Raw genomic sequence first — 24,717 nt, forward strand, 5'->3', positions numbered from 1 at the left:
AGAAAATTCTTATGATTCTAACTGAAATATATGCACATCTCAAAATCATATATACAGTATGATAGTAACAAAGAAAAACATCAGTAACAATTTACACTTAGAAAGATCCTTTTTTTTTAACTTAGAAATATCCTTACAGTGATAATCTTTCAGCTGGTAAGACTATTTTTTCTTCTATTTTTCCATATTTTGAATTTTTAAATAAATAAGAAAATGTTACTATTATAACTGCATATATGATCACTAGGATCATGTAAAAATAAACAATAAAAGTCTAGACCAAAATACATCAAATAAAAATGTATAATTACCTGTTTAATGATATTTTTTGCTGTAATAATCATTTCTTCACTATAGATTTCTAAAAAGTTAAGTTTTCTTTGTTTTAAAAGTCCAAACACAAGGGATACAAGTCTTTCCTATTAAAATAAAAACATGGAATTTCACGGTTTAAATATAAAATAATCTCACTCAGAAGCAGAAATATGCAACATCAAGCGTTTTATTTGATCCTCATACCTCTACCCTGCATATGGTATTTTCTGGAAGCCTAAAAAAACCCTTTCACAGCAATCTTATCAGATTACTGGAGTCACTATTTTAAAACAGGTCAATTCTAATGTACTACAGTGATCAAATGCAGCTGGTTTGGGGGTAAAACAATATAGATACATTTTGGCCTAGTTTCAAACAAGTCACTGGAAAGTATCCTTCTCAAAACTTGATGACCTATAAATACTCCATGAGTCCTGTGATTTTTAGTTAGTTGGTCAAGAAGACTAAAATGATGACGGGACTATTTGTGGGGGATTAACTATGAACACATACAAAAATCTCTTTAATAGGCTGCTATCAGGGCTTCTGGATTCTTTACTAGTTCTTGGCAATAATCAGCATTGAAAAGGCAGCAGAAAAGGGAAGCCTCGATATGTAAGACCTCATTTTAAGTCCAATTTCTTTTTTTTTTTAATTTTTAAGATTTTATTTATTTATTTGACAGACAGAGATTACAAGTAGGCAGAGAGGCAGGCAGAGAGTGAGAGGGAAGCAGGCTCCCCATGGGGCAGAGAGCCCAATGCGGAGCTTGATCAGGACCCTGAGATCATGACCTGAACCTAAGGCAAAGGCTTTAATCCACTGAGCCAGCCAGGCGCCCCTAAATCCAGTATCTAATTAAGGTATAAAATTACCTTATTCTCTAACTTCACAGGATAATGAACAATTATGGTGCTTGCTAAAGTCACATAAAGTAAAGGACTTCACTGAAGTCTCAGCTTGAAACTTAAGATAATTTTACGGACTATCATCAGAGAAAAATGTGTTCTAAACTAAGATATTAGGAGTTAACAGTAAACAATGTCATCAATTTCATCCAGAGTTCAAAGCACATACCTCTTCTAAAATTTGACAATCATCTTCCAGTGGTCTGTTTAAGTCACTGTGAGAATAAGTAGAAAATTCTGCAATCATCATTTTATCTATCAGTTTTTCTAATTCACAAAGTTGTGATCCCAAATGCCTACAAAGGAAGAGGAAAATGTGACATATATTCATTAAAAACCCAATTCACTCCACCATCAAGGAAACTAGTTGGAAAAACTCTTCTAGTTGACAGTATTTGGCCAATAATGTGATATTTGAGTAAAATGGAATCTTTTAACTTAACAAAAATAACTGCGGTAGTTTCATATCACCTCCCAAATCCTTTTTTTTTCTTTACATGTTGAACCTCCAAACACTTAAATGTATCACAGAGAACATGGTTCTAGAAATTTTATGACTGCTTTTTTGTCTGCTTTTCACAAACTATTGAGTTATTCTAAAGTTCTTTCCTAATTAACCATTTGTAGAATAGCAATGTCAGTAGCTCCCCAGCCATTCATTTATTCCAGAAATACAAGTGTCTACCATGGCCCTACTGGGATGGATATAAATACTTGAGGATTATAGGGACAGACTGACTCAATTCAGTCTCTGTTATGAACAGTGTAAGTTACTGCGCAATTTCCCTCAGGTCATTATATTGAAAGTCATCAAGTCATCAGAACACAAGATTAAAAATATAAAAATACTAAGCAACAGTCTATTCTTAGAACTTTTTCCTCATAAAATATAATATTTCTTTTTAATCTACCTCTAATATTTACAGATCTTAATAGAACTGGATTAAGGACTCTAATCCAATGGGCAAAGTTGTGGGGGTGGTAAAGGCAAATATGATGCCGATGCCCGGCTGGATCCCAGGACCCTGGGATCATGACCTGAGCCGAAGGCAGAGGCTTTAACCCACTGAGCCACCCAGGTGCCCTATAACTCAATTTCTTGAAAGGGAGAAAATGAGAAAATAAACTTCTGTATCAAACTTGCATTTGAATGTCCTTATCTCAACATCACAAGATAATGTGTAATGTAGGTCTCTTGTCTACTTATAAGCATCAGTGATGTTAACTATGTTCTTAGTTATTAAAATGATTATGCCCAATGCAGGGTTCGATCCCAGGACGCTAGGATCATGACCTGAGCTGAAAGCAGATGCTTAACTGATTGCCCCACCAACCTGCCCCCAATCTTTCATTTTTTTCTCAGCGTTGTCCTATACAGAGGATAAAAGCACTCTAAAGAATGAACTCCCAATATTTATCAACATTCATGACATTACACAGTGAAAGACCAGTAAAAATGACAAAATTAGTATTTATTTTAAAATACCTTCAAGGGTGCCTGGGTGGCTCAGTCAGTTAAGCATTGGACTCTTGGTTTCAGCACAGGTCATGATCTCCGGGTCCTGAGACTGAGCCCCATGTAGGGCTCTGCACTCACTGTACAGTCTATTTATCCCTCTCCCTCCTCTTCTGCCCCTCAATAAATAAAACCTTTTAAAAAAGTAAAAACAGGGGCGCCTGGGTGGTTCAGTCAGTTAAGCCTCTTTCTTCGGGTTAGATCATGCATGATCCCAGGGTCCTGGTATAGAACCCTGCCTTAGGCTCCTGCTCAGCTTCTCTCCTTCTGTCCCTCTCCCCATCCTACCACATGTGTTCTCTCTCAAAGAAAATATTAAAAAAAAAAAAAAAGTAAAAAATAAAAATACATTCCATTCAGACATTCAAAAAACCAAAATATTTACAATTTCAGAGGTAAAAGGGAAACTAAAAATCATGTCCATGCTAGGAAACCAAAGTAGGCTTCAAAAACTGTGATTCACCCAAAAATTATTGTAAAATTTTAGGTACAGGTATATTTTAATGGAAAGAAGATCTAATCAACACCTTTCAATAGATTTTCAAAGAGGCTTGTGACTCAAATGTTTTCTGTAGACATCCAAGTCTAGATTAGGCTCCTCCCCTGAAGTTATTGCACTGTAGGATGACAACCCAGTCATTTCTGTCTCCTTCATTCTGCCAAATAAATCGTGAAAACACTCTCTGCTCTGTTCATGGCAATAATCCCAGTAATCTGCATGGTGTCTGACATGTAAAGGTAATCAGTAACCATGTCTTGAATGAATGAATCAATCAATCATTTACGTCATTAAATTTGGGCCACCTTTTAAAAAATGCATTCATTCTAAATATCCCAATTACCTATCCTTAGTCAGTAAGAATTTATAACTCAGTTAAATTTATTTTGAAGCTAACTTTTCCAGACTATATTAAGTATCTATTAAGTTACAGATTACATCTTCCATACAACTTCTTTATAGTCACTTAGTAGTGTAAGGTTTGGATGGGTTTTCCAGCAGAGGGACTTCTATAAGGACACTGCGAGCCTGCTTAACTGAATGAAATTTTGATAGCCTGTATCTGGTTTATCTACAAATTAAACATTTTGACATCATCTCACATGAAATAACTAAAATCATAAGGTTAAAAATATTTTCAAAATGTAAGAATGCAGGAAAAACTGGGTCTTTTCCATCACCATATGGAATTTTTTGCAATGTGATAAACACTGATAGTTAGAAATTAATTTTAATAATCGGGAAATAATTATATTATATATAAATATGTAACTGCATTATTAAATAACTATTTAATAATTATCAAATTTAAAACATATTCAAGAACTTTTAAAATGAACTTAATTTTAGATATTCCTTCCTGCACCTTGATTTTCTAACTTGACACAAAACTATTTCAACATTTTCAAAATGTTATTTTCAAAGTTATGACTGGCCTTTCATTAGTACCACCTATCAAAAATGTAATTTTGTTTCTCCATTCAAATGTTTCTGTAAATACTGGTGCTTACAGCGTTTGTTTCACTAAGACTAAAATATCGCAATGGTAACACTACTATACAGATAAATCTGGAAGAAGAAATATTCATGTAACTTACATATATTCACACTTCCTCAGCTAACATTAGACACTAAAATTTATCCTTTCAGAACTGCTAACATTATCTCTAAACCCTTACTTAAAGGACATACCGGAAGCTGTGAATGCCCTGAAGCTCCTGCTGTAGAACCTCCTGTGTTGTTGCTATTAAGTCCAAAGCTCCAACAAACTCAGAAGTGGATAACAACACCTGCACTGTAGGCTGAGTCTGGTGTACAGTGGCCATTAACTTGAGTTTATTGTACACTTTAACACAATTGTTTCTGGTAAGTGCCAGTCTTAAAATGTGTAGTGATCCTTCACACATTACTTTATCAATCTGTGCAATCTTATCTCGAAGCATCTTTACAGCCTGGGAAGTTTTCTTGAGGTAGTCCTGCAATTCGTGTTGAGAGGTCATTGCATGAAAAAATGCTTCAGAACGTAGAGAGATCTGGTGAGCAATGTTTACTTCCACAATATCCAGATAATGGCTCAGCTTAAGAAAGAAGAAAAAAAAATCACAGAGTATAAGATTACCTTCTTTGACTATCCAAATACTTTCTGAAAATGATACAATTTTAAATTTTATTTTAAATTCCTATTGTATGAACAATTTTAAATCCTATTGTATGAACTATTTGATTATGGGATTCTTGATATTGGGCATAATAAAATGAAAGGGAAATGAAAGGTAACAATCCAAAGATTAATAAATGTAAGACAAAAGCGTAGAAGTATCCAATTTACCCTTTTTCTCTGCTCCTACTACTGCCGTCCAAACACCAACTACTTTCTAGAAATTAAGAGTACCCCACAGTCATCTGAGATTATAATATAGTTTCAGAAGTTCTCAGATCCGAAACAGAATGATCTCTTTAACCCCCACACCGTCACACATCACTCATCTGATTAGAAGTTTATTATAGTTACCATTTATTGATTCCTTCCTTCTATGTACCAGGCAGTCGTATTTTACATACATAATTTTCTAGTTTTAACAATCTTAGAATACAGGTATTAGTATTCTTATTTTACAGATGAGGAAACTGAGGCTCAGAGACATTAAATAATTTGAACAAGATCATATGGCTAGTAAGTGGGAAAACTAAAATTTGAACCTAAGCCTGTCTGACTCAAAAACTGAAGCTCTTTCTACCATACCACTCTGCCTCAAAAGAATCTGACAGATTCATGATCCAGTCACAAACTATGGAAAATACCAGAATTCACTGGGATTTTTTTTCAAGGCTGCTTATTTTGCATTTCAAAAATTATTCTTTAACCAATTTGTAAAACTCAGTATATATTTGTAAATACACACATGCACACACACACGCACATATATTTGTAAAATGCCAATATATTGGAAATTTATTTCCGATATATTTTTCCCTTAAAAGCTTGACATATGCCTTAAAAGAGTTCATATATATTTTATTTGTAACACAAGCAAGATTAATTCCTAGAGCAACATATATTAAAATGCTTTCTAATTTCAAATATGGACTCCTAAAGCTTGAGTTGCCTTTTCCTCCTTTCTAATTGCATATGCCTTTTTTGGCTACGTTATCTTTCCATTTCTCTCCCACTTTTTAACTTTTAGATTCTTTAACCTATAGCTCAAACTTTGGGCATTATCTGTCAACATCTCAGAAGAATTCAGTGTTAAAGGGTTAATGCACTTTCAACATTTAGGACTCATAAGATTAGAAGATAGTATTTGGTCACTAAGACTATTTTCTTCAAACCATGCAGGATAGCACATATCTTCAACAAGGCTCCTTCAGTAATCTATTACAATATACAACAGGTTACAAACAAGAATTTTTTCCATGGTTTAAATCTCGTGAGATTATACCCTTTTGGTATTGTTCTTTTCATCTTCAACATGGCTTGTTCACTTATTTACCCAAAAAGCAATATGGGGACAAAGGTACTTGGGTACCTTGTAAGCTAAAGTGGACTCAATTTTCAGAATAGGAAATTTGAGAATGTAACTCCTTCAGGACACTGCTATTGAAAATACGGTTTATATGCTGCTGCCAGTCTGTTAACTATTTAACAGGTCCATGATAAAATAAGGTATTTGCTGAAAAGTAAATCAACTACATCACTAAGCCCACTGCATTGTTTTTTCATAGAAAGACCTTCTTAATAAAGGAAGTAGTGCAATGATTTACATTCTAGTGCAAGCTCCTTATTTCATCATAGACCAGGACTTTGGATAGCACTAGAGTGGGATACAAATTAACTAATCCTCTTTGTAGCATCCCCCCTCTTTAAAATTCACAAGATAAAAACAGCTGTTTATCAATCATAGAGTATGAAAGTGTTCTCTTGGAATTCTTTCTTCCATTCCTTTTCTAAGAGAGTAGAATAAGGACCCAGAATGTAAACATAACAAACCTGATTCTGAACTTAACAAAAACCAAATTCCAATCCTTTAATTAAACATTTAACATGAAAAAACTTTCATTTGAACTTCAAAAATTTCTGCAAGTTATCAATATTCCATTGATCCATTCTTTTCAAAAGCATAATATTTTCCGGGAGCCTGGGTGACTTAGTGGGTTAAAGCCTCTGCCTTCTAATCAGGTCATGATCTCAGGTCCTGGGATCAAACCCTGCATCGGGCTCTGTGCTCAGCAAGGAGCCTGCTTCCCCCTCTCTTTCTGCCTGCCTCTCTGCCTGCTTGTGATCTCTCTATCAAATAAATAAATAAAATCTTTAAAAAAAAAAGCGTAATATTTTCATAATTCATTTTCTAGAACAATTTTTAGTCTTCCTAAAAGTATTTAGTAAAGATTAGTATTGAGGATCTTTTTTTTAAAGATTTCACTTACTTATTTGACAGAGAGAGAGATCACAAGTAGGCAGAGAGGCAAGGCAGTGGGGCGGGGGGTGGGGGGCGGGCAGTGAGGGGAGTAGGATCCCTGCAGAACAGAGCCCGATGCGGCACTCTATCTCTGGACCCTGAGATCAGGACCTGAGCCGAAAGCAGAGGCCCAACCCACTGAGCCACCCAGGCGCCCCTAGGATGAGATCTTTACTGGCTTTTGTTGTTTTTCTCTTTTAAGGTATTATTTTAACAGGGTATATATTGGAATGTGAAAAAGCAATCTGCGAGTAGGTCTATGCCCCTAAATCCATAATTTTCATCAGATTTACGAATTTGTTCTTACTCAAGGAAAACCTTTATAGGTAAAAATGTTGCCGAAGGAAAAATTACTTCATTTTTATTTTCAACTATGGAAAAGGAATAGTCAATGATTCTTTCCCTACATTTCTTCTCCTCTTCTCCCCAAACTAGTTTTTTCTTCAGTTACTAGACCTCATTTATTGAATAGTCTTCCTGAGAAAAGTTTTCAGACTGCTAAGAGATGTCACTAGCCTGAAAAAAATGCTTTCTTCTCAGTTTAAAACCAGTTTTAGAAAAGCTCTAAACTGCTGAGAAAGAACAGGAATAAAAAATCTTTACTTCCTATTCTAGTTTTAAAAGATTCTTGATATGTGAGTTAAGATATGTTTAAAACTCTGTAACACGCTGACTTCTCAACAAATTACAAAATATTGTAAAAGTTTTTAAAAACTTCTGACTAATAACATGCAAAAGGTTAGGCTTTGCAAAATTAATGCAATTTTTTAAAAGATTATTTATTTATTTATTTGACAGATAGAGATCACAGTAGGCAGAGAGGCAGGCAGAGAGGAAGGGAAGCAGGCCCCCTGCTGAGCAGAGAGCCCAATGCAGGACTTGATCCCAGGACCCCAAGACTCTGGGATCACAACCTGAGCCGAAGGCAGAGGCTTTAACCCACTGAGCCACCCAGGCCCCCTTTAATGCAATTTTTAATACAATACTGTGTATTTCAGCTATCATATTTTTGCTCCAAAATAATCATCCCTACAATGTGGAAATAAGGAAAAATAGTACCACAGCAAAAATTAATTTTCCATACTTCAAATCATAAAGAATATAAAATTAGCCGATATATTGTTTGGGATAACTGAAATTCCACCAACTGCTATTTTAGATTAAGAAGCACTCCAACAGGGGCGCCTGGGTGGCTCAGTGGGTTAAGGCTTCTCTGCCTTCGGCTCAGGTCATGGTTCCAGGGTCCTGGGATCGAGCCCCACATCGGGCTCTCTGCTCGGCAGGGAACCTGCTTCCTTCTCTCTCTCTCTCTCTCTGCCTACCTGTGATCTCTGTCAAAACAAATAAATAAAAAAAATCTTTAAAAAAAAAAAAAAAGAAGCACTCCAACAATTAGCTTCTTTTTCACCAGCACAACTTGTTTTCCACTGAATCAAATGCTCTCATTTTATCAGTTAGATTTGAAGGCAATAACAAAAAATATGAAAAAATTAAAAGAAATAGCCCTTAATAAATAACTAGATCAGAAACCACACAAAAGGTACCACTTAACCAGAATAAAGTTTTCTACACGGAAAAAAGTAAAAATGAAATTACCTTTTCTTGTAGCAACTTTGAGGAAGCTGCATCACGATTTCCTTTTCCACCAGCAGTATTAAAATGAGACCATGGTAAAACTGAATTAAAAGTTAAGGAATCGTCCAAGGCAAAATCTGGTTTCATAAAAATCTATTAAAAAATGTATTTTCCTCATTAGATAAACATTTTTTAATATCCACTATCCCTTCAAACATCATAAGACCATTAAAGATGATTAACTGAGATCTGAAGCATAAACAGCAAAAATAATACATTGATTTATACAAAGATCTGTATAAAAATGTATAGTGTTTCATCAAGCTAAAAATACTCATGAAAAATAGAAAAATGTATTTTGTCTTTACCAATGGAGGCGATCATTCCATTACTATGTAATAAAATTCACTAATGCAGTCCCACCAGGCACACACCAAAGGGAGATATCCTACTTATACCAAAATTTCTGTATTATTTCCCACTGAAGTAGTTTTTTTTAAATGCTAAGTATCAAGTTCTTTATATTTCTACTTTCTCCTGCTTAAAATGCTTTCAAAATTAGTCTTGAAGATTAGACATATACTGAATTTTAAAACCAGAACAAATTCAATTTTATGAAAAGTTCGTTCTTTTTCCTTTACATACCATTTCCATCCGGGCACTAAGTCCTACGCATTATATTTTCTACGTAACACTTGAATGTTCTCTCTCTTCTATGTCTATAGCATTTTATTAGTGCAGCTCTTCATCATCTCTGGATTACAGTAAATGGCTATTTACTCATGTCCTTCCTCAATCTATCCCCTATACTGCTGTCAGATATACTTTTAAAATGCAAGTATCACTGAATTAACTTCTCTGTTTAAATCTCTCAATGGAGTCCCATGATCTAAGGACCAAACTCTTTAGAAGGGCATCAAAGGCACTTCGTTTTGTTTTTTTTTTAAGATTTTATTAATTTATTTGACAGAGAGAGCACAAGCAGGCAGAGAGGCAGGCAAAGGGGAGAAGAGGAGAAGCAGGCTCTCCAGCTGAGTAGACAGTCCGACGCAGGGCTCGATCCTAGAACATCGGGACCATGACCTGAGCCAAAGGCAGACACTCAACCCACTGAGCCACCCAGGTGCCCCAAAGGCCCTTCATTTTCTTTGAACTCCATCATCAATTTGTATTTTGCCAATCCCACTATTTACAAGTTACAGTCTAACAATACTCAACTTCCATACCCTCTTGTGCTTAACTATCTCTGTACATGCTTTCTACCTAGAATGCCTTCCTGTCTATTTTCCTGGAGAACACAACCAAATCAAAAGGGCAAACGTTATCTCTGTATGAACACTTACCCCATCTTTGAACACATCAGTCACCCCATCTCTGAACGTAAGTATGTATACCACATATATTTATGTATCTCATACTTCACAAAAATTATTTATTAAATATATGTATCACCTCCTAGAGATCATACATCCCTATAAGACTGGATTTATAGCTAATTAATCTTTGTATCTCCAGTACCTAGCATAAGGCCTGAAACATGGTTTAACTTACTTAATTTCTATGCTCTATTTTATTATAGTTACTGATCCATTTTACCTATATCCAAAAATTAGTATAAAGTGATAGGGAAAATCTAACTAGGGACATGAGTGTACTTCTTAGTCCTTGCTTTAGTATAATTAAAAGTATTGATTAATTCAATAAATATTTACTGATGATGTAACCTGTATGCTAGGCACTAAGGTGGAAACAAAGATAAATTATTATATAGGTCCTAATCCCAAGGACCTTTAGTCCAATGGATGTGGTAAAATATACACATAAATATCTTACAAGAAGAGTGACAAATGCCTTTAAAAGGAAGGCATAGGTCTATATAAAATACTAGGAAATGCAGCAAAGGGGCCAATTATCTTCAGCTGGGAAGAGATGTATTCATGTAAAGTTGCCATTTATGTAAGAAAATATAAAGAAAGGATTAGATACGGGGAGTTGAGGGAAAAGTCTTCCAGACTGAAGTAAAGAATGTGTAAAGATTAGTAAGCGAAAGTTGAGTGTGACTATGATGGAAATGAATAATCAAGGGCCTTAAATGATAGAGTTTGAATTTTATTTTGTAGGAATCAAACAACTTTAAAAATGATTGCCTTTTTGCTTCTGTCTGTTGTCTTCTCTGTGTCATTTCACTTTAGAGAGCAGTTATCATAGACCTCTTTGAGAATATAATGAATGCAATGGACTCTTTCCCCAGAGCAGAGCGGGGAAAGAAAACATCTATTACACATCTCTTTAAAATTTTCACACAAAGGACATATCTCTTAATAATTTGAAGGGGTAGTAACATCAATAAAGTTCTTTTTCAGAATGGAGAGACTTAAACACATTTGTAGATTTCAGTAATAAAGAAGAAATTGATGATGGCCAAAGAAAGAAGAAAAGTGATGCACAAAGTCCCAGAACAGGCAAAGTGGTTAAGGTGTAAAAAACCCAAATAAAAGCTTCTGATAAGGTAAAGTTAACAATATTAGAGATAATAAAAAATTAAAGATATTAAAAATTTTTCTCATGTATAAGCTTTGTTACCTTAGGTACTTGCTCCAGATCTGTCCTGGATTTATCTATGAAAAAAAGGGAAAAAAAATACAATTTTCTTAACTTATTTTCATTTTATTCTATAAAATATATTTTGACCAGACTCTGTACTATATCACAATTAAGTAAAGACTTAAATTTCCTCAACAGACATCAAGCACTTCCTATATGCCTAGCAGTAAATAAAGCACTGAAAAAATTCTATGTTTCAAATAATTTTAATCAATTGTATGAGTGCAAGAAAGCTAAATATATTTCAAGTCTTTTTTAAATAGACACAGAAAACTTGATGCTATCTTATTAAGTTTGGTGAAAATAAGTTTGGCATATAGTTTTTAAAAATGAATTAAATTCTGGGACACCTGGGTAGCTCAGTCAGTTAAACGTCTGCCTTCAGCTCAGGTCATGATCCCACAGTCGTGGGATCCAGTCCTACACTTCTCCTCCCTCTGCCTGCTGCTCACCTGACTTATGCTCTCTCTCTCTGTCAAAGAAATAAAAACTTGAAAAAAAAAAAAAAAAAAGAATTGCATTCTAATATAGGAATAGTGCTTTTTTTTTTTTAAAGATTTTATTTATTTTATTTGACAGACAGAGATTACAAGTAGGCAGAGAGGCAGGCGGAGAGAGAGAGGAGGAAGCAGGGCTCCCTGCTGAGCAGAGAGCCCGATGCGAGCCTCGATCCCAGGACCCTGAGATCATGACCTGAGCCGAAGGCAGCGGCTTAACCCACTGAGCCACCCAGGCGCCCAGGAATAGTGCTTTTATTGTTCAAAATACTCACCATCCCACCCAGAATTTCTTACGAAAAAAGATTTTAATAACATATTAAGATATTAATACCCTATTAGTTTTCTTCTTAGGCATCTTAGGTTATATCTACAAACCTGCAAATGAACCTACTTTACCTTCATCTCCCCAGCTAAATCTCAGAGGATGTACCCTCCTTTCCAAAACTAACCTTCCTGGGTCAGACTCTATACCCTCCGGCCTCCTCTAGGAGCATGCTTCGTCAAATACCCTGCCTCTTTCCATATCTTCAACCTCTTTCCTTCTAATAGTTCTTTCTCTCTGCATATATACATGCTCCGTTCTCTCTCATTAAAACAAAACAAAACAAAAAAAAACAAAGATAAAGTTAAAACCCAACCTGGACCAGGCTGACACAAGGGAGGCCCTCCGGTACACAATTTAAGGAAGCATTCACTCAGGTTTGCAAATGCATCTCCTGCCTCATCTAGTGTTGACCATGCAAAAATATTCTTATACTCTGTTCTCTCTAGTCAATATGCTATCCCTCAAATCCTCAAGTCATATCCACACTGATAGTCTCCATTTCTTTCTCTTGTACTCACTCCTTAATATATAGTACTGTTTTCTATAACCACCACTTCTAAGTCTGAATGCCCTCTATAAGAGATCCTAAATTGTGAAATCCACAGAAACTTCTCTGTGTGCAAACTGATCATTACCATTACCAACAACTGCCTGACCACCAAAACTTGTGCTTCAATAACTCTCTCAAATGTTTAAATTCCTCTCCATCTTCATTATAACTGTTATTGGGGCCACATGACTTCTCACGTGTATTACTGCAATAGCCTCCAACTGTCTCTTTGCCTCCCGTTTATCAACATCCTTAAATTTATTTTCCACAACTGTTTTCAAAATGAAATGTAAAATCATAAATCTGATGCCTGGTTAAAAATATTCTGAGGCTCTGGACTGCTTTTAGAAAAGAAAAATTCCTTAGTATGGCATAGAAGGCTCTTCATGATCTGACTCCCCTGCCTACTTCTTCAGCCTCACTTCTTACTCCCAGTAGAGCCAACATACTGTACTCTTAAGAGTTCTTAGAACATGCTCTGTTCTCTCTTGACTCTGTTGCTTTGCATCCACTGTTCCTTCTTCCTGGAAGGCCTTTCCCCACAGAAACCTCTTCAGCAGCTAGTTTAAAACACAAGAAATCATTAATTCTGTAAGTTTTCTAAGGCTTAGCAAATTAGGAGATCTATACCAACCTACCATGCTGAAGTTACTGTTTGATATACAGTGCTGCAATTGTTGGCTTACTTATTTAACCCTACTGAGAAAACTATCAGCTTCTTGAAGATAAGTGCTCTTTGTTATTCAACTATTTTTAAGGAACAAGCAAAATACCAAGCACCCAGATGTTAAATAAGTATTTGTTGAAATGAAGGATAACACTAAAATGAGACCCATAGTGTTTCTCTTAGAAGCTTTTGGAAAAATTATGATAATAGGCTATAAAAATTCCACTAAAAATGAAATTATAGGTAGAATAGCCACCAAAGTCCCCAAATTAAGATTTTGTTTGTTGATATTTACGCTATGCTACAATTATCACATATTTATCTTCCTATTGTCTACAAATAGCACATATTCCATACCATGAGTATGTAAGAGAGTCCTGTCAAAGGTATCTTTAGGAGGACAAATATTCTTGCATCTCTCATGAATCTTCTCTCTCTATAAGACAAATAACAAATTCAATGTTATGTAGCAATATGAATATTCAAAGCATCAAAATATTTCACAAAATACCAAATTAGTTCTATAATTTTTAACATGAAATCACTAGCCTCTTCAACTTAAACATAAATAAGTATGCTTAATAAACCAATACAAGCTCTATGAACACCTATATGCTTATACTCATCCCATTTTATATAATTACAGTAAAATTTCCATAAATTGGAATGAAGTGGGAATGCGAATAAAAAAATCCTTATTTATATAACAGAAATCAATTGAAAATAATTTTTTAAAAGAAGAAAGACACCTAAGACAGAAAGACAAGTTATTAGCTGACAAAGTCAAGAAAGAAAGAGAACCCAACCCTACTCTGATTTCAGATTAGATGGCTCACTAACAACCAATTCTATCTTTTCAGAGATACCATAAATAAGACACATGGGAAAATGGAGTATGGAAAGGGAAAACAAACACTGAGCTAGTAGTGATCAGAGTTTTGACAGCAATTGTGGCAGAAACCAAAGTACTGTCTTCCAACATGGCTGTACCATTTCACAGTCATACCCACAATGAATAAGAGTTGCTATCAGTCTATATTCTTGCCAGCATTTGGTGCTGTGTTTTGAATTTTTGCAATTCTGAGATACATAGCAGCATTCCATTGCTGTTTTAATTTGCAATTCCCTAATGACATAAAATGTTAAGCATCTTTTCATATGCTTATCTGCCATCTGTATGTCTTCTTTCATGAGATGCCTGTTCAGATCTTTTGTGCATTTTTTTTATTATGCCAAAATACATATAACATAAAACTTAACACTTAAAACTACTAGTGATGTTGACTACCTTCCCATATACTACCTGGTCATTTCTACATCTTTGGAAAAATGTTCATTCAAGTCCTTTTCCCATTTTTTAGTTGTGTTGTTCTTAGTTTTAAGCATTATTTGTGTATTTTGGACACCAATCCTTTATCATACATGTGTTTTGCAAATATCTTCTCCCAGTGTCTAGTCTATATAATTCTTTTAGTACTGTCTTTCACAGAGTAGAAGTTTTCAATTTTAACAAAGTCCAACTTGTCAATTTTTTGTTTCATGAATTGGGCTTTTGATGCTATAATCTAAAAAATCATCATCAAACTAAAAGTCATGTATTTTCTCTTACGTGATCTTCCAGTTTTACCATTTTGCATTTTACACTTAGATCTACAATCCATTTTGTGGTAATTTCTATGAAAGGTGTGGGCAGTCTATGTCTAGATTTTTTTTTCTTCTTTTTTTGGCAGGTAGGTATCTCGTTGTTCCAGTACCATTTACTCAAAAGACTACTAAATTACTTCTGCACCTTTGTCAAAAACCAGTTGACTGTATTTGTGTGGGTCTATCTCTGAATTAATTTGTTGCTTTGATCCATATGCTGTTTATTCTTTCACCAATACCACACTGTCTATATTACTATAAGTTCACAGTAAGTCTTAAAAGTCAGTTAGTGTCAGTCCTGCAACTTTGTTCAATACTTTGTTGGCTATTCTATTTTCCCTTTCTATATAAACTTTGGAATCTACAAAACAAATTCTTGGAATTTTAACTGGGACTGGATTCAATCTATAGACCAAGCTGGGAAAAACAGACATGTTGACAATATTGAGTCTTCTATCTACGTACATGGACTCTCTATTTATTTAGATCTTCAGCAATTCATCAGTTTTGTAGTTATCTTCATAAAGATCTTGCACATATTTTGTTAGATTTATACCTAAGTATTTCATATTCTTTGGTGCTAATGTAAATGGTGCTGAGTTAAATTCAAATTCTAACTGTACATCACTAGCATAGAAGAAAGCAATTCCCTTTTATAACAGTAATCTTGTATCCTGCAATCTTGTTATAATTGCTTTTTAGTTCCAGGAATTTTTCTGATTCTTTGGGATTTTCTACATAAACAATCATGATTATCGGTGAATAAAGACAGTTTTAGTTCTTCCTTCCTAGTGTATATTTTATTTTCTTTTCTTGTCTTGCAAAGTTAGGGCTTCCGGTGTGATGTACAAAAGGAGTGGTAGGGACATCTTTACCTTGTTCCTGATCTTAGTGGGAAAGCATCTATTTTCTCACAGTTGTAGAGTTTCTGTAGATGTTCTTTATCAAGTTGAACTGTCCCTATATTTCTAGTTTGCTGAGAGTTTTTAACATGAATGAGTACTGAGTATTGTCAAAAATCTTCTATCTACTGATATGAAATATGATTTTTCTTCCTCAGTCAATGTATGGATTATACAAATTGCTTTTTAAATATTGGATCAGCCCTGCATATCTGGAATAAAGCCAACTTAGTTATGGTATAGAATTCTTTTCATACATTATTGAGTGTGACTTTCCAATTCTTTGTTAAGGATTTTTGCATCCATGTTCTTGAGGAACAGCAGTCTATAGTTTTCCTTTTTCATAATGTCTTTGTCTAATTTCAATATTAGGTTAATGCTACCTAAGAATAAGTTAGAAAGTATCCCCTTTGCTTCTATTTTCTGGAACAGATCTTAAAGAACTGGTATAACTTCTTGCCTAAATGGTTGGCATAATTCACCCGTGAACCCACGTGGCCCCGGTGTTTTCTATTTTGAAAGGTTATTACTGATTCAGTTTCTTTAATAAGTATAGCTTTATTCAGAGTGTCTATTTCTCATGTGCAAGGTTTGTGTCTTCCAAAGAACTGATCTTTTTCAGCTAGGTTACAGAATTTGTGTGCTTAAAATTGTTCATAATATTCTTTTATTATCTTTTGAATGTTCACGAGATCATTACTGCTGTGTCCTCTTTCATTTCTTTTTTCTTTTTAAGATTTCTTTATTTATTTGACAGACAGGCACAAGTAGACAAGAGAGGCAGGCAGAGAGAGAGGAGGAAGCAGGCTCCCTACCTAGCAGAGAGCCCGATGTGGGGCTCGATCCCACGACATGAGCTCAATCATGACCTGAGCTGAAGGCAGAGGCTTTAACCCACTGAGCCACCTAGGCGCTCCTCCCTCTTTCATTTCTAATACTAGTAATTTAGGCCTTCTTTTTCCTTAACTGACCTTGCTAGACAGTTACCAATTTTATTGATCTTCTCAAAGGAGATCTCAATTTCACTGACTTCTGGTCTAATTTTTTTAATTTCTTTTCTTCTGGTTTTTGTTTTGTTTTGTATAGCTGACATACAATGTTACATTAGTTTCAGTACACAACAGATTTACCTTCTTCTTATTTTGAATTTAGTTTGTTCTTCTGGTCTCCTGTGGCAAAACTTAGATTATTAATTTTAGATTTTTTTCTCTAATATACACATTCAATGCTGTTAAATTTCCCTCTAAGCAATACTTTGACTGACCCACACATTCTGCTAAGTATCTATCAACACTTCCTTAAGCTCACTGATTCTTTCCTCTGCCATTTCAAGTCTACTGATAAAGCCATCAAAATTATTCTTCATTTGCCAGTGTTTATTTCTAGCATTTCCTTTGATTCTTATAGTCTCCATCTCTCTGCTTACATTATCCATCTATTCTTGCATGTTGACTACCTTTTCCACTGCAGTCTTTAGCATATTAACCATAGTTATTTTAAATTCCCAGTCTGATAATTCCAAAATTGTTGCCATCTGAGTCTCGTTCTAGTACTTGGTTTCTTTAAATTGTGGGGTTTTTTTCCTTCTTGTTTTTAGTATTTATTTTAATTTTTCTTGCTGCAAGCCAGATATGAAGTACTGGATAAAAGGAACTGAGGTAAACAGGTATTTATTGTGAGGTTTTATGTTTATCTGGCTAGGAATCAGACTATATGTACTATTTCATGTAGCTGCAGGTGTTAGAGGCTAAAATTTCCTCTCTTGTCCTTGTCTTTGTCTCCCTTCCTGTCTTTACAAATTTCTTAAATAAAGTTGAAGACATGCAATTCTTTCATAGTACTCCATTACTATACCAGTGCCCTATTGATATGATGGTAAAATGTGGAAAGAGGGAAAGCATTCCATAAACCTGTGGTTACATCACTGTCTTTTAGTGAGTTTGTGCCCCTGTGCTGTGACCTTCAAAAAGCTTCTAAATTGTTTATTTTCAGTTCCTTCAGATTTTTTTCTTTCGAGAACAGGAGTAGACATTTTTCAAGTTCCCTACATGCTGAACCAGAAGTATTTTTAACTTTTTAAGAAACCACTTAACTGTTTTACAAAAGGGTTGTACCACTTTGAATTCCCACCAACAGTATACGAGAGTTCTAGTAATTCCACCAGGGCTGACAATAGGGTAAGGCAAGCAAGCAGCCTGGATACAATATTTAAATACAACAGAAAAATCCAACAATAACTTCTGACTCCCCAAACACTACTCTTAGATTTTGGTGCTCTTCACATTTTACATCTCAGGCAATTCATGGCCTCATCCTAGTACTGGCCCTGTCCTTCACATCCTTATAAACACATGAAAGAATATGTATGGACATGCTATTGATTTTTTTCCTTAACTATTTGGTAGAAATCAATAGTGAAGTCACATGGACCTGAGTTTTCGTCTTTGAAAGCTACTTAACACCAATTTCTTTAATAACTACAAAGGCTATTCAAGTTATCTATTTCTTCCTGATAGAGATTTGGTAATTTGTATCTTCAAGGAATTCATCAGTTCATCTAACTTGCTGAATTTATTGGCACAAAGTTGTCGATAATATTTCATTATTAGTCTTTTTATTTCTGTAAAATCTATAGTGATGTCATCACTTTTATTCTTGTTATTGGTGATTATGTCTTTTCCCTTTTCTTCCTGAATCAGTATTGCTAGAGATTTGTCAATTCTATTGATCTTATCAAAGAATCAGGTTTAGGTTTCACTGATTTTTCTCTATTTCTCTATTTTCTATTTCACTGATTTTAACTTTGATGTTTCTTTCTTCTGCTTATTTTGGTATATATTTGTTATTTTTGTAGCTTTTTTTTTAAGATTTTATTTGTTTATTTGACAGAGATTACAAGTAGGCAGAGAGGCAGGCAGAAAGAGAAGAAGGGAAGCAGACTCCCTGCTGAGCGGAGAGCCGATGTCAATCCCAGGACCCTGGGATCAGGATCTGAGCCGAAGGCAGAGGCTTTAACCCACTGAGCTACCCAGGCGCCCCTTTTGTAGCTTTTTAAGGTAAAAGTTGAGGTCACTGACTTGAGATTATTCTTCTTTTCTAATATATGTATTTACTGCTATAAATTATTCCTTAAGTACTGCTTGAGCAGCATGCCACAAATCCCAGTATGTCTTGTTTTCATTTCCATTTAGTTCAAACGTGGGGGTTAGGAACACAAATATGCCACAATCAAAAATCCAACAATAACTTCTGACTCCCCAAATACTTAACTACTAATACTCTACTGTGGATTGGAAGCCTTAACAGTAACATAAACAGTCAATTAACACATATTTTGTATATTATACATATTATATACTATACTATATTCTTAAAGTAAAGAGAAAACAAAATGTATTTAAGGAAGCCAAATACATTTGCAGTACTGTAACTATATTTACTGAAAAAAACCTGTATGTAAGTTGATCTTTACGGTTCAAACCCATGTTGTTCAAGGGTAAATGGTTCTAATCTACTTTTCCTTTTTTTTTTTTTTTTTTTTGAGTAGGCTCTATGACCCTGAAAGACCTGAGCTGAGATTAAGAGTCAGACACTTAACTGATTGAACCATCCCGGTGCCTCCCTTTTGCTCTATGACCGGCATTTTTTTTTTTTTTAACTAATATGTAATGTATTATTTCTTTCAGGGGTACAGGTCTGTGATTCATCAGTCTTACACAATTCATAGCACATACCCACCCCAATGTCCATCACCCAGCCACCTCATTGCTCCCAGTTCCTTCCCCTCCAGCAACCTTCAGTTTGTTTCCTGAGATTAAGAGTCTCTTATGATTTGTTCCAAACTTTTGTTGCATTTTTCCCTCCTTTCCACTATGAGCCTCTGTCTTGTTTCTCAAATTCCTCATATCAGTGAGATCGTATGATAATTGTCTTGTGCTAATAGACTTATTTAGCTTAGCATAATACCCTCTAGTTACATCCACATCAATGCAAAAGGTAAGATTTCGGTTTTTTTGATGGCTGCACAGTATTCCATTATATATGTGTGTTTACACACATACATATATGTACACACATCCACACACACCACTTCTTCTTTATCCATTCATCTGTTGATGGACATCTAAGCTCTTTCCATAGTGTGGCTATTGTGGACATTGCTGCTATAAACATTCAGGTGCATGTGCCCCTTCGGATCACTACATGTGTACTTTTAGGGTAAATACCCAGTAGTGTGATGGCTGGGTCGTAGGGTAGCTCTATTTTCAACTTTTTGAGGAACCTCCATGCTGTTTTCCAGAGTGGCTGCACCAGCTTGCATTCCTACCAACAGTTAAGAGGGTTCCCCTTCCTCTATATCCTTGCCAACACCTGTCATTTTCTGACTGGTTAATGTTAACCACTCTGACCAATGTGAGGTGGTACCTCACTGTGGTTTTGATTTGTATTTCCCTGATGCCAAGTGATGTTGAGTACTTTTTCATGTGTCTGTTGGCCATCTGGATGTCTTTTCTTGCAGAAATGCCTGTTCATGTCTTCTGCCTATTTCTTGACTGGATTATTTGGTCTTTGGATATTGAGTTTGATAAGTTCTTTATAGATTTTGGATACTAGCCTTTTATCTGATATGTCATTTGCAAATATCTTCTCCCATTCTGTCGGTTATCTTTTAGTTCTGTTGACTATTTCCTTTGCTGTGCAAAAGCTTTCGATCTTGATGAAGTCCCAATAGTTCATTTTTGCCCTTGCTTTCCTTGCCTTTGGTGATGTTTCTAGAAGTTGCTGCAGCTGAGGTCGAAGAGGTTGCTGCCTGTGTTCTCCTCAAGGATTTTGATGGATTCCTGTCTCACACTGTGGTCTTTCATCCATTTTGAGTCTATTATTGTGTGTGGTATAAGAAAGCGGTCCAGTTTCATTCTTCTGCATGTGGCTGTCCAATTTTCCCAATACCATTTGTTGAAGAGACTGTCTTTTTTCCACTGGACATTCATTCCGACTTTGTCAAAGATTAGTTGACCATAGAGTTGAGGGTCCATTTCTGGGCTCTCTATTCTGTTTCACTGATATGTGTGTCTGTTTTTGTGCCAGTACCATACTGTCTTGATGATTACAGCTTTGTAATAGAGCTTGAAGTCTGGAATTGTGATGCTGCCAACTTTAATTTTATTTTTCAACACTCCTCTGGCTATTCAGGGGCTTTTCTACTTCCATATAATTTTAGGATTACTTGTTCCATTTCTCTGAAAAAGGTTGACGATATTTCGACAGGGATTGCATTAAATGTGTAGATTGCTGTAGGTGGCAGAGATATTTTCACATCCATGTTCTTCAATCCATGAGCATGGAACGTTTTTCCTTTTCTTTGTGTCTTCCTCAATTTATTTTGGAGTATTCTATAGATTTCTGGATTAGATTTATTCTTTCTTTGGTTAGATTTATTCCAAAATATTGTGCATTTTGGGGAGCAACTGTAAATGGGATGGACTCCTCAATTTCTCTTTCTTCTGTCTTGTATAGACATGTCATGTATAGACATTTAACTGATTCCTGTGCATTGATTTTATATCCTGACACTTTACTGAATTCCTGTATGAGTTCTAGCAATTCTGGGATGGAGTATTTCGGGTTTTCCACATTAAGTATCATATCATCTGCAAAGAGTGAGAGTTTGACTTCTTCTAATATTATTTTTTTTAAGATTTTATTTATTTGACAGACAGAGATCACAAGTAGGCAGAGAAGCAGGCAAAGAGAGAAAGGAGAAAGCAGGATCCCTGAGAGCAGAGAGCCCGATGTGGGGCTTGATCTCAGGACCCTGAGATCATGACCTGAGCCGAAGGTAGAGGCTTTAACCCACTGAGCCACCCAGGTACCCCTTGACTTCTTCTTTGCTGATTTGGATGTCTTTTACTCCTTTTCCTTTTCTGATTGCTGAGACTAAGACTTCTAGTACTATGTTAAATAGCAGTGGTAATAGTGGACATCCCTGCCACGTTCCTGACCTTAGGGGAAAAGGTCTCAGTTTTTCCCCACTGAGAATGATATGTGCTGTGGGTTTTTCCATACATGGCTTTGATGATATTGAGATATGTACCCTCTATGCCCATACTGTGAAGAATTTTGATCAAGAAAGGATACTGTACTTTCTCAAATGCTTTTTCTGCATCTATTGAGTATCATATGGTTCTTGTTCATTATTAATGTATTGTATCACACTGATTGATTTGCAGATGCTGAACCAACCTTGCAGCCCAGGAATAAATCCCACTTGGTTGTGGTGAATAATCCTTTTAATGTACTGCAAATACTATTAGCTAGTATTTTGGTGAGCATTTTTACATCCATGTTCATTAGGCATATTTGTCTGTAATTCTCCCTTTTGATGGGGTCTTTGCCTTGAACAGTTTCAGGAGGACAGGTATTAATTCTTCTTTAAATGTTTGGTAGAATTCCCCTGGGAAGCTGTCTGGCCCGGGGCTCTTGTTTGCTGGGAGATTTTTGATTACTGCTTCAATCTCCTTACTCGTTATGGGTCTGTTCAGGTTTTCTCTTTCTTCCTAGTTCAGTTTTGGTAGTTTACACATCTCTAGGAATGCACCCATTTCTTCCAGATGGCCTAATTTACTAGTGTATAGTTGTTCATAATATGGTCTTATAATTGTATTTCTTTGGTGTTGGTTGTCATCTCTCCTCTTTCATTCATGATTTTATTAATTTGGGTCCTTTCTCTTTTCTTTTTGATAAGTCTGGCCAGGGGGTTATCAATCTTTTAATTCTTTCAAAGAACCAACTCCTAGTTTCGTTGATCTGTTCTCCTGTTCTTTTGGTTTCTTTTTCATTGATTTCTGCTCTGATCTTTATTATTCCTATTCTCCTCCTGGGTTTAGGCTTTATTTGCTGTTCTTTCTCCCTCTCCTTTAAGTGTAGGGTTAGGTTGTGTACTTGAGACCCTTCTTGTTTCTTGAGAAAGGCTTATATCACTATTTATTTTCCTCTCAGGATTGCCTTTGCTGTATCCCACAGATTTTGAACAGTTGTGTTTTTATTTGTTTCCATGAATTTTTTTAAATTCTTCTTTAATTTCCTGGTTGACCCATTCATTCTTTAGTAGGATGCTCTTTAGCCTCCATGTATTTGAGTTCTTTCCAACTTTCCTCTTGTGACTGAGTTCCAGTTTCAAAGCACTATGGTCCGAAAATATGCAGGGAATGATTCCAATCTTTTGGTATTGGCTGAGCCCTGATTTGTGACCCAGGAAGTGATCTATTCTGGAAAATGTTCCTAATGCACTAGAGAAGAATGTGTATTTTGTTGTTTTGGGGTGGAATGTTCTGACTATATCTGTGTGGTCCATCTGGTCCAGTGTGTTATTTAAAGCTTTTATTTCCTTGTTGATCTTTTGCTTAGATGATCTGTCCATTTCAGGGAGGGGGCTGTTAAAGTCCCCTACTATTATTGTATTATAGATGTATTTCTTTGATTTTGTTATTAATTGGTTTATGTAGTTGGCTGCTCCCATGTTAGGGGCATAGATACGTAAAATTGTTAGATCTTCTTGTTGGACAGACCCTTTCAGTTTGATCTAGTGTCCTTCCTCATCTCTTATTACAGTCTTTGGCTTAAAATCTAATTTATCTGATATAAGGGCTGCCACCCCAACTTCCTTTTGATGTCCGTTAGTATCATAAATTGTTTTCCACCCCCTCACTTTAAATCTGGAGGTGTCTTTGTGTCTAAAATGAGTTTCTTGCAGACAGCATATCGATGGGTCTTGGGGTTTTTTTTTTTTTCTTTAATCTATTCTGATACCCTGTGTCTTTTGATTGGGGCATTTAGCCCATTTCTATTCAGGGTAACTACGGAAAGATATGGATATAGTGCCAGATAAGATATGAATTTGTCTGTAGGTGACTGTTACTGTATATTGTCTCTGTTCCTTTCTGGTCTATGTTACTTTTGAGCTCTCTCTTTGCTTAGGGGACCTTTTTCAATATTTCCTGTAGGGCTGGTTTGGTGTGTGCAAATTCTTTAGTTTTTGTTTGTCTTGGAAGCTTTTTATTTCTCCTTCTATTTTCAATGACAACCTAGCTGGATATAGTATTCTTGGCTGCATATTTTTCTTGTTTAGTGCTCTGAATATATCATGCCAGTCCTTTGTGGCCTGCCAGGTCTCTGTGGATAGGTCTGTTGCCAATCTTGTCCCGAGCTGCTTTCAGAATTTTCTCTTTGTCACTGAGACTTGTAAGTTTTACTATTAAATGATGGGGTGTGGACCTATTTTTATTAATTTTGAGGGGATTTTTCTGTGCCTCCTGGATTTTGATGCTTCTTCCCTTTTCCATATGAGGGAAATACTCTACTATAATTTGCTCCAATATATCTTCTGCCCCCATCTCTCTCTTTCTTCTTCTTCTGGGATCCCCATTATTCTAATATTGTTCCATCTTATGGTATTGCTGATCTCTCAAATTCTCCCCACTGATCCAGTAGTTGTTTATCTCTCTTTTCCTCAGCTTCCTTATTCTCCATCATTTGGTCTTCTATATCATTAATCCTCTTATGCCTCATTTATCCTAGCAGTAAGAGACTCCATTTTTTTTAAAGATTTTATTTATTTATTTGACAGAGAGAGATCACAAGTAGGCAGAGAGGCAGGCAGAGAGAAAGGAAGGGAAGCACTCCCCTTCTGAGCAGAGCGCCCGATGTGGGACTTGATCCCAGGACCCTGAGATCATGACCTGAGCCGAAGGCAGTGG

General features: G+C 35.6%; 1 protein-coding gene across 8 annotated transcripts in view; it reads right to left on the reverse strand.

Annotated features, from left to right (window-relative positions):
* VPS54 (VPS54 subunit of GARP complex) overlaps positions 1–24,717 on the reverse strand; it is a 97,449-nt gene that overhangs the window by 45,010 nt on the left and 27,722 nt on the right. For 7 of the 8 annotated variants that reach the window (XR_001177777.2, XM_004742064.3, XM_004742061.3 and 4 more), the window contains 6 exons: positions 13,773–13,851; positions 11,353–11,387; positions 8,791–8,922; positions 4,430–4,815; positions 1,393–1,519; positions 312–419 (listed from right to left, as the gene is read on the reverse strand). Coding sequence is in view for 7 of the 8 variants with exons in the window: in XM_004742064.3 (XP_004742121.1) it covers positions 312–419; positions 1,393–1,519; positions 4,430–4,815; positions 8,791–8,922; positions 11,353–11,387; positions 13,773–13,851 (867 nt within the window). In the remaining variant the exon portion in view is untranslated. The remainder of the gene's footprint in view (positions 1–311; positions 420–1,392; positions 1,520–4,429; positions 4,816–8,790; positions 8,923–11,352; positions 11,388–13,772; positions 13,852–24,717) is intronic. The other variant, XM_045077904.1, reaches the window with a different exon arrangement.

This window comes from Mustela putorius, unplaced genomic scaffold (genome assembly GCF_011764305.1).
Source record: "Mustela putorius furo isolate JIRA1106 unplaced genomic scaffold, ASM1176430v1.1 tig00000224_pilon_pilon_pilon, whole genome shotgun sequence".
In the NCBI taxonomy this organism is placed as follows: domain Eukaryota; kingdom Metazoa; phylum Chordata; class Mammalia; order Carnivora; family Mustelidae; genus Mustela; species Mustela putorius.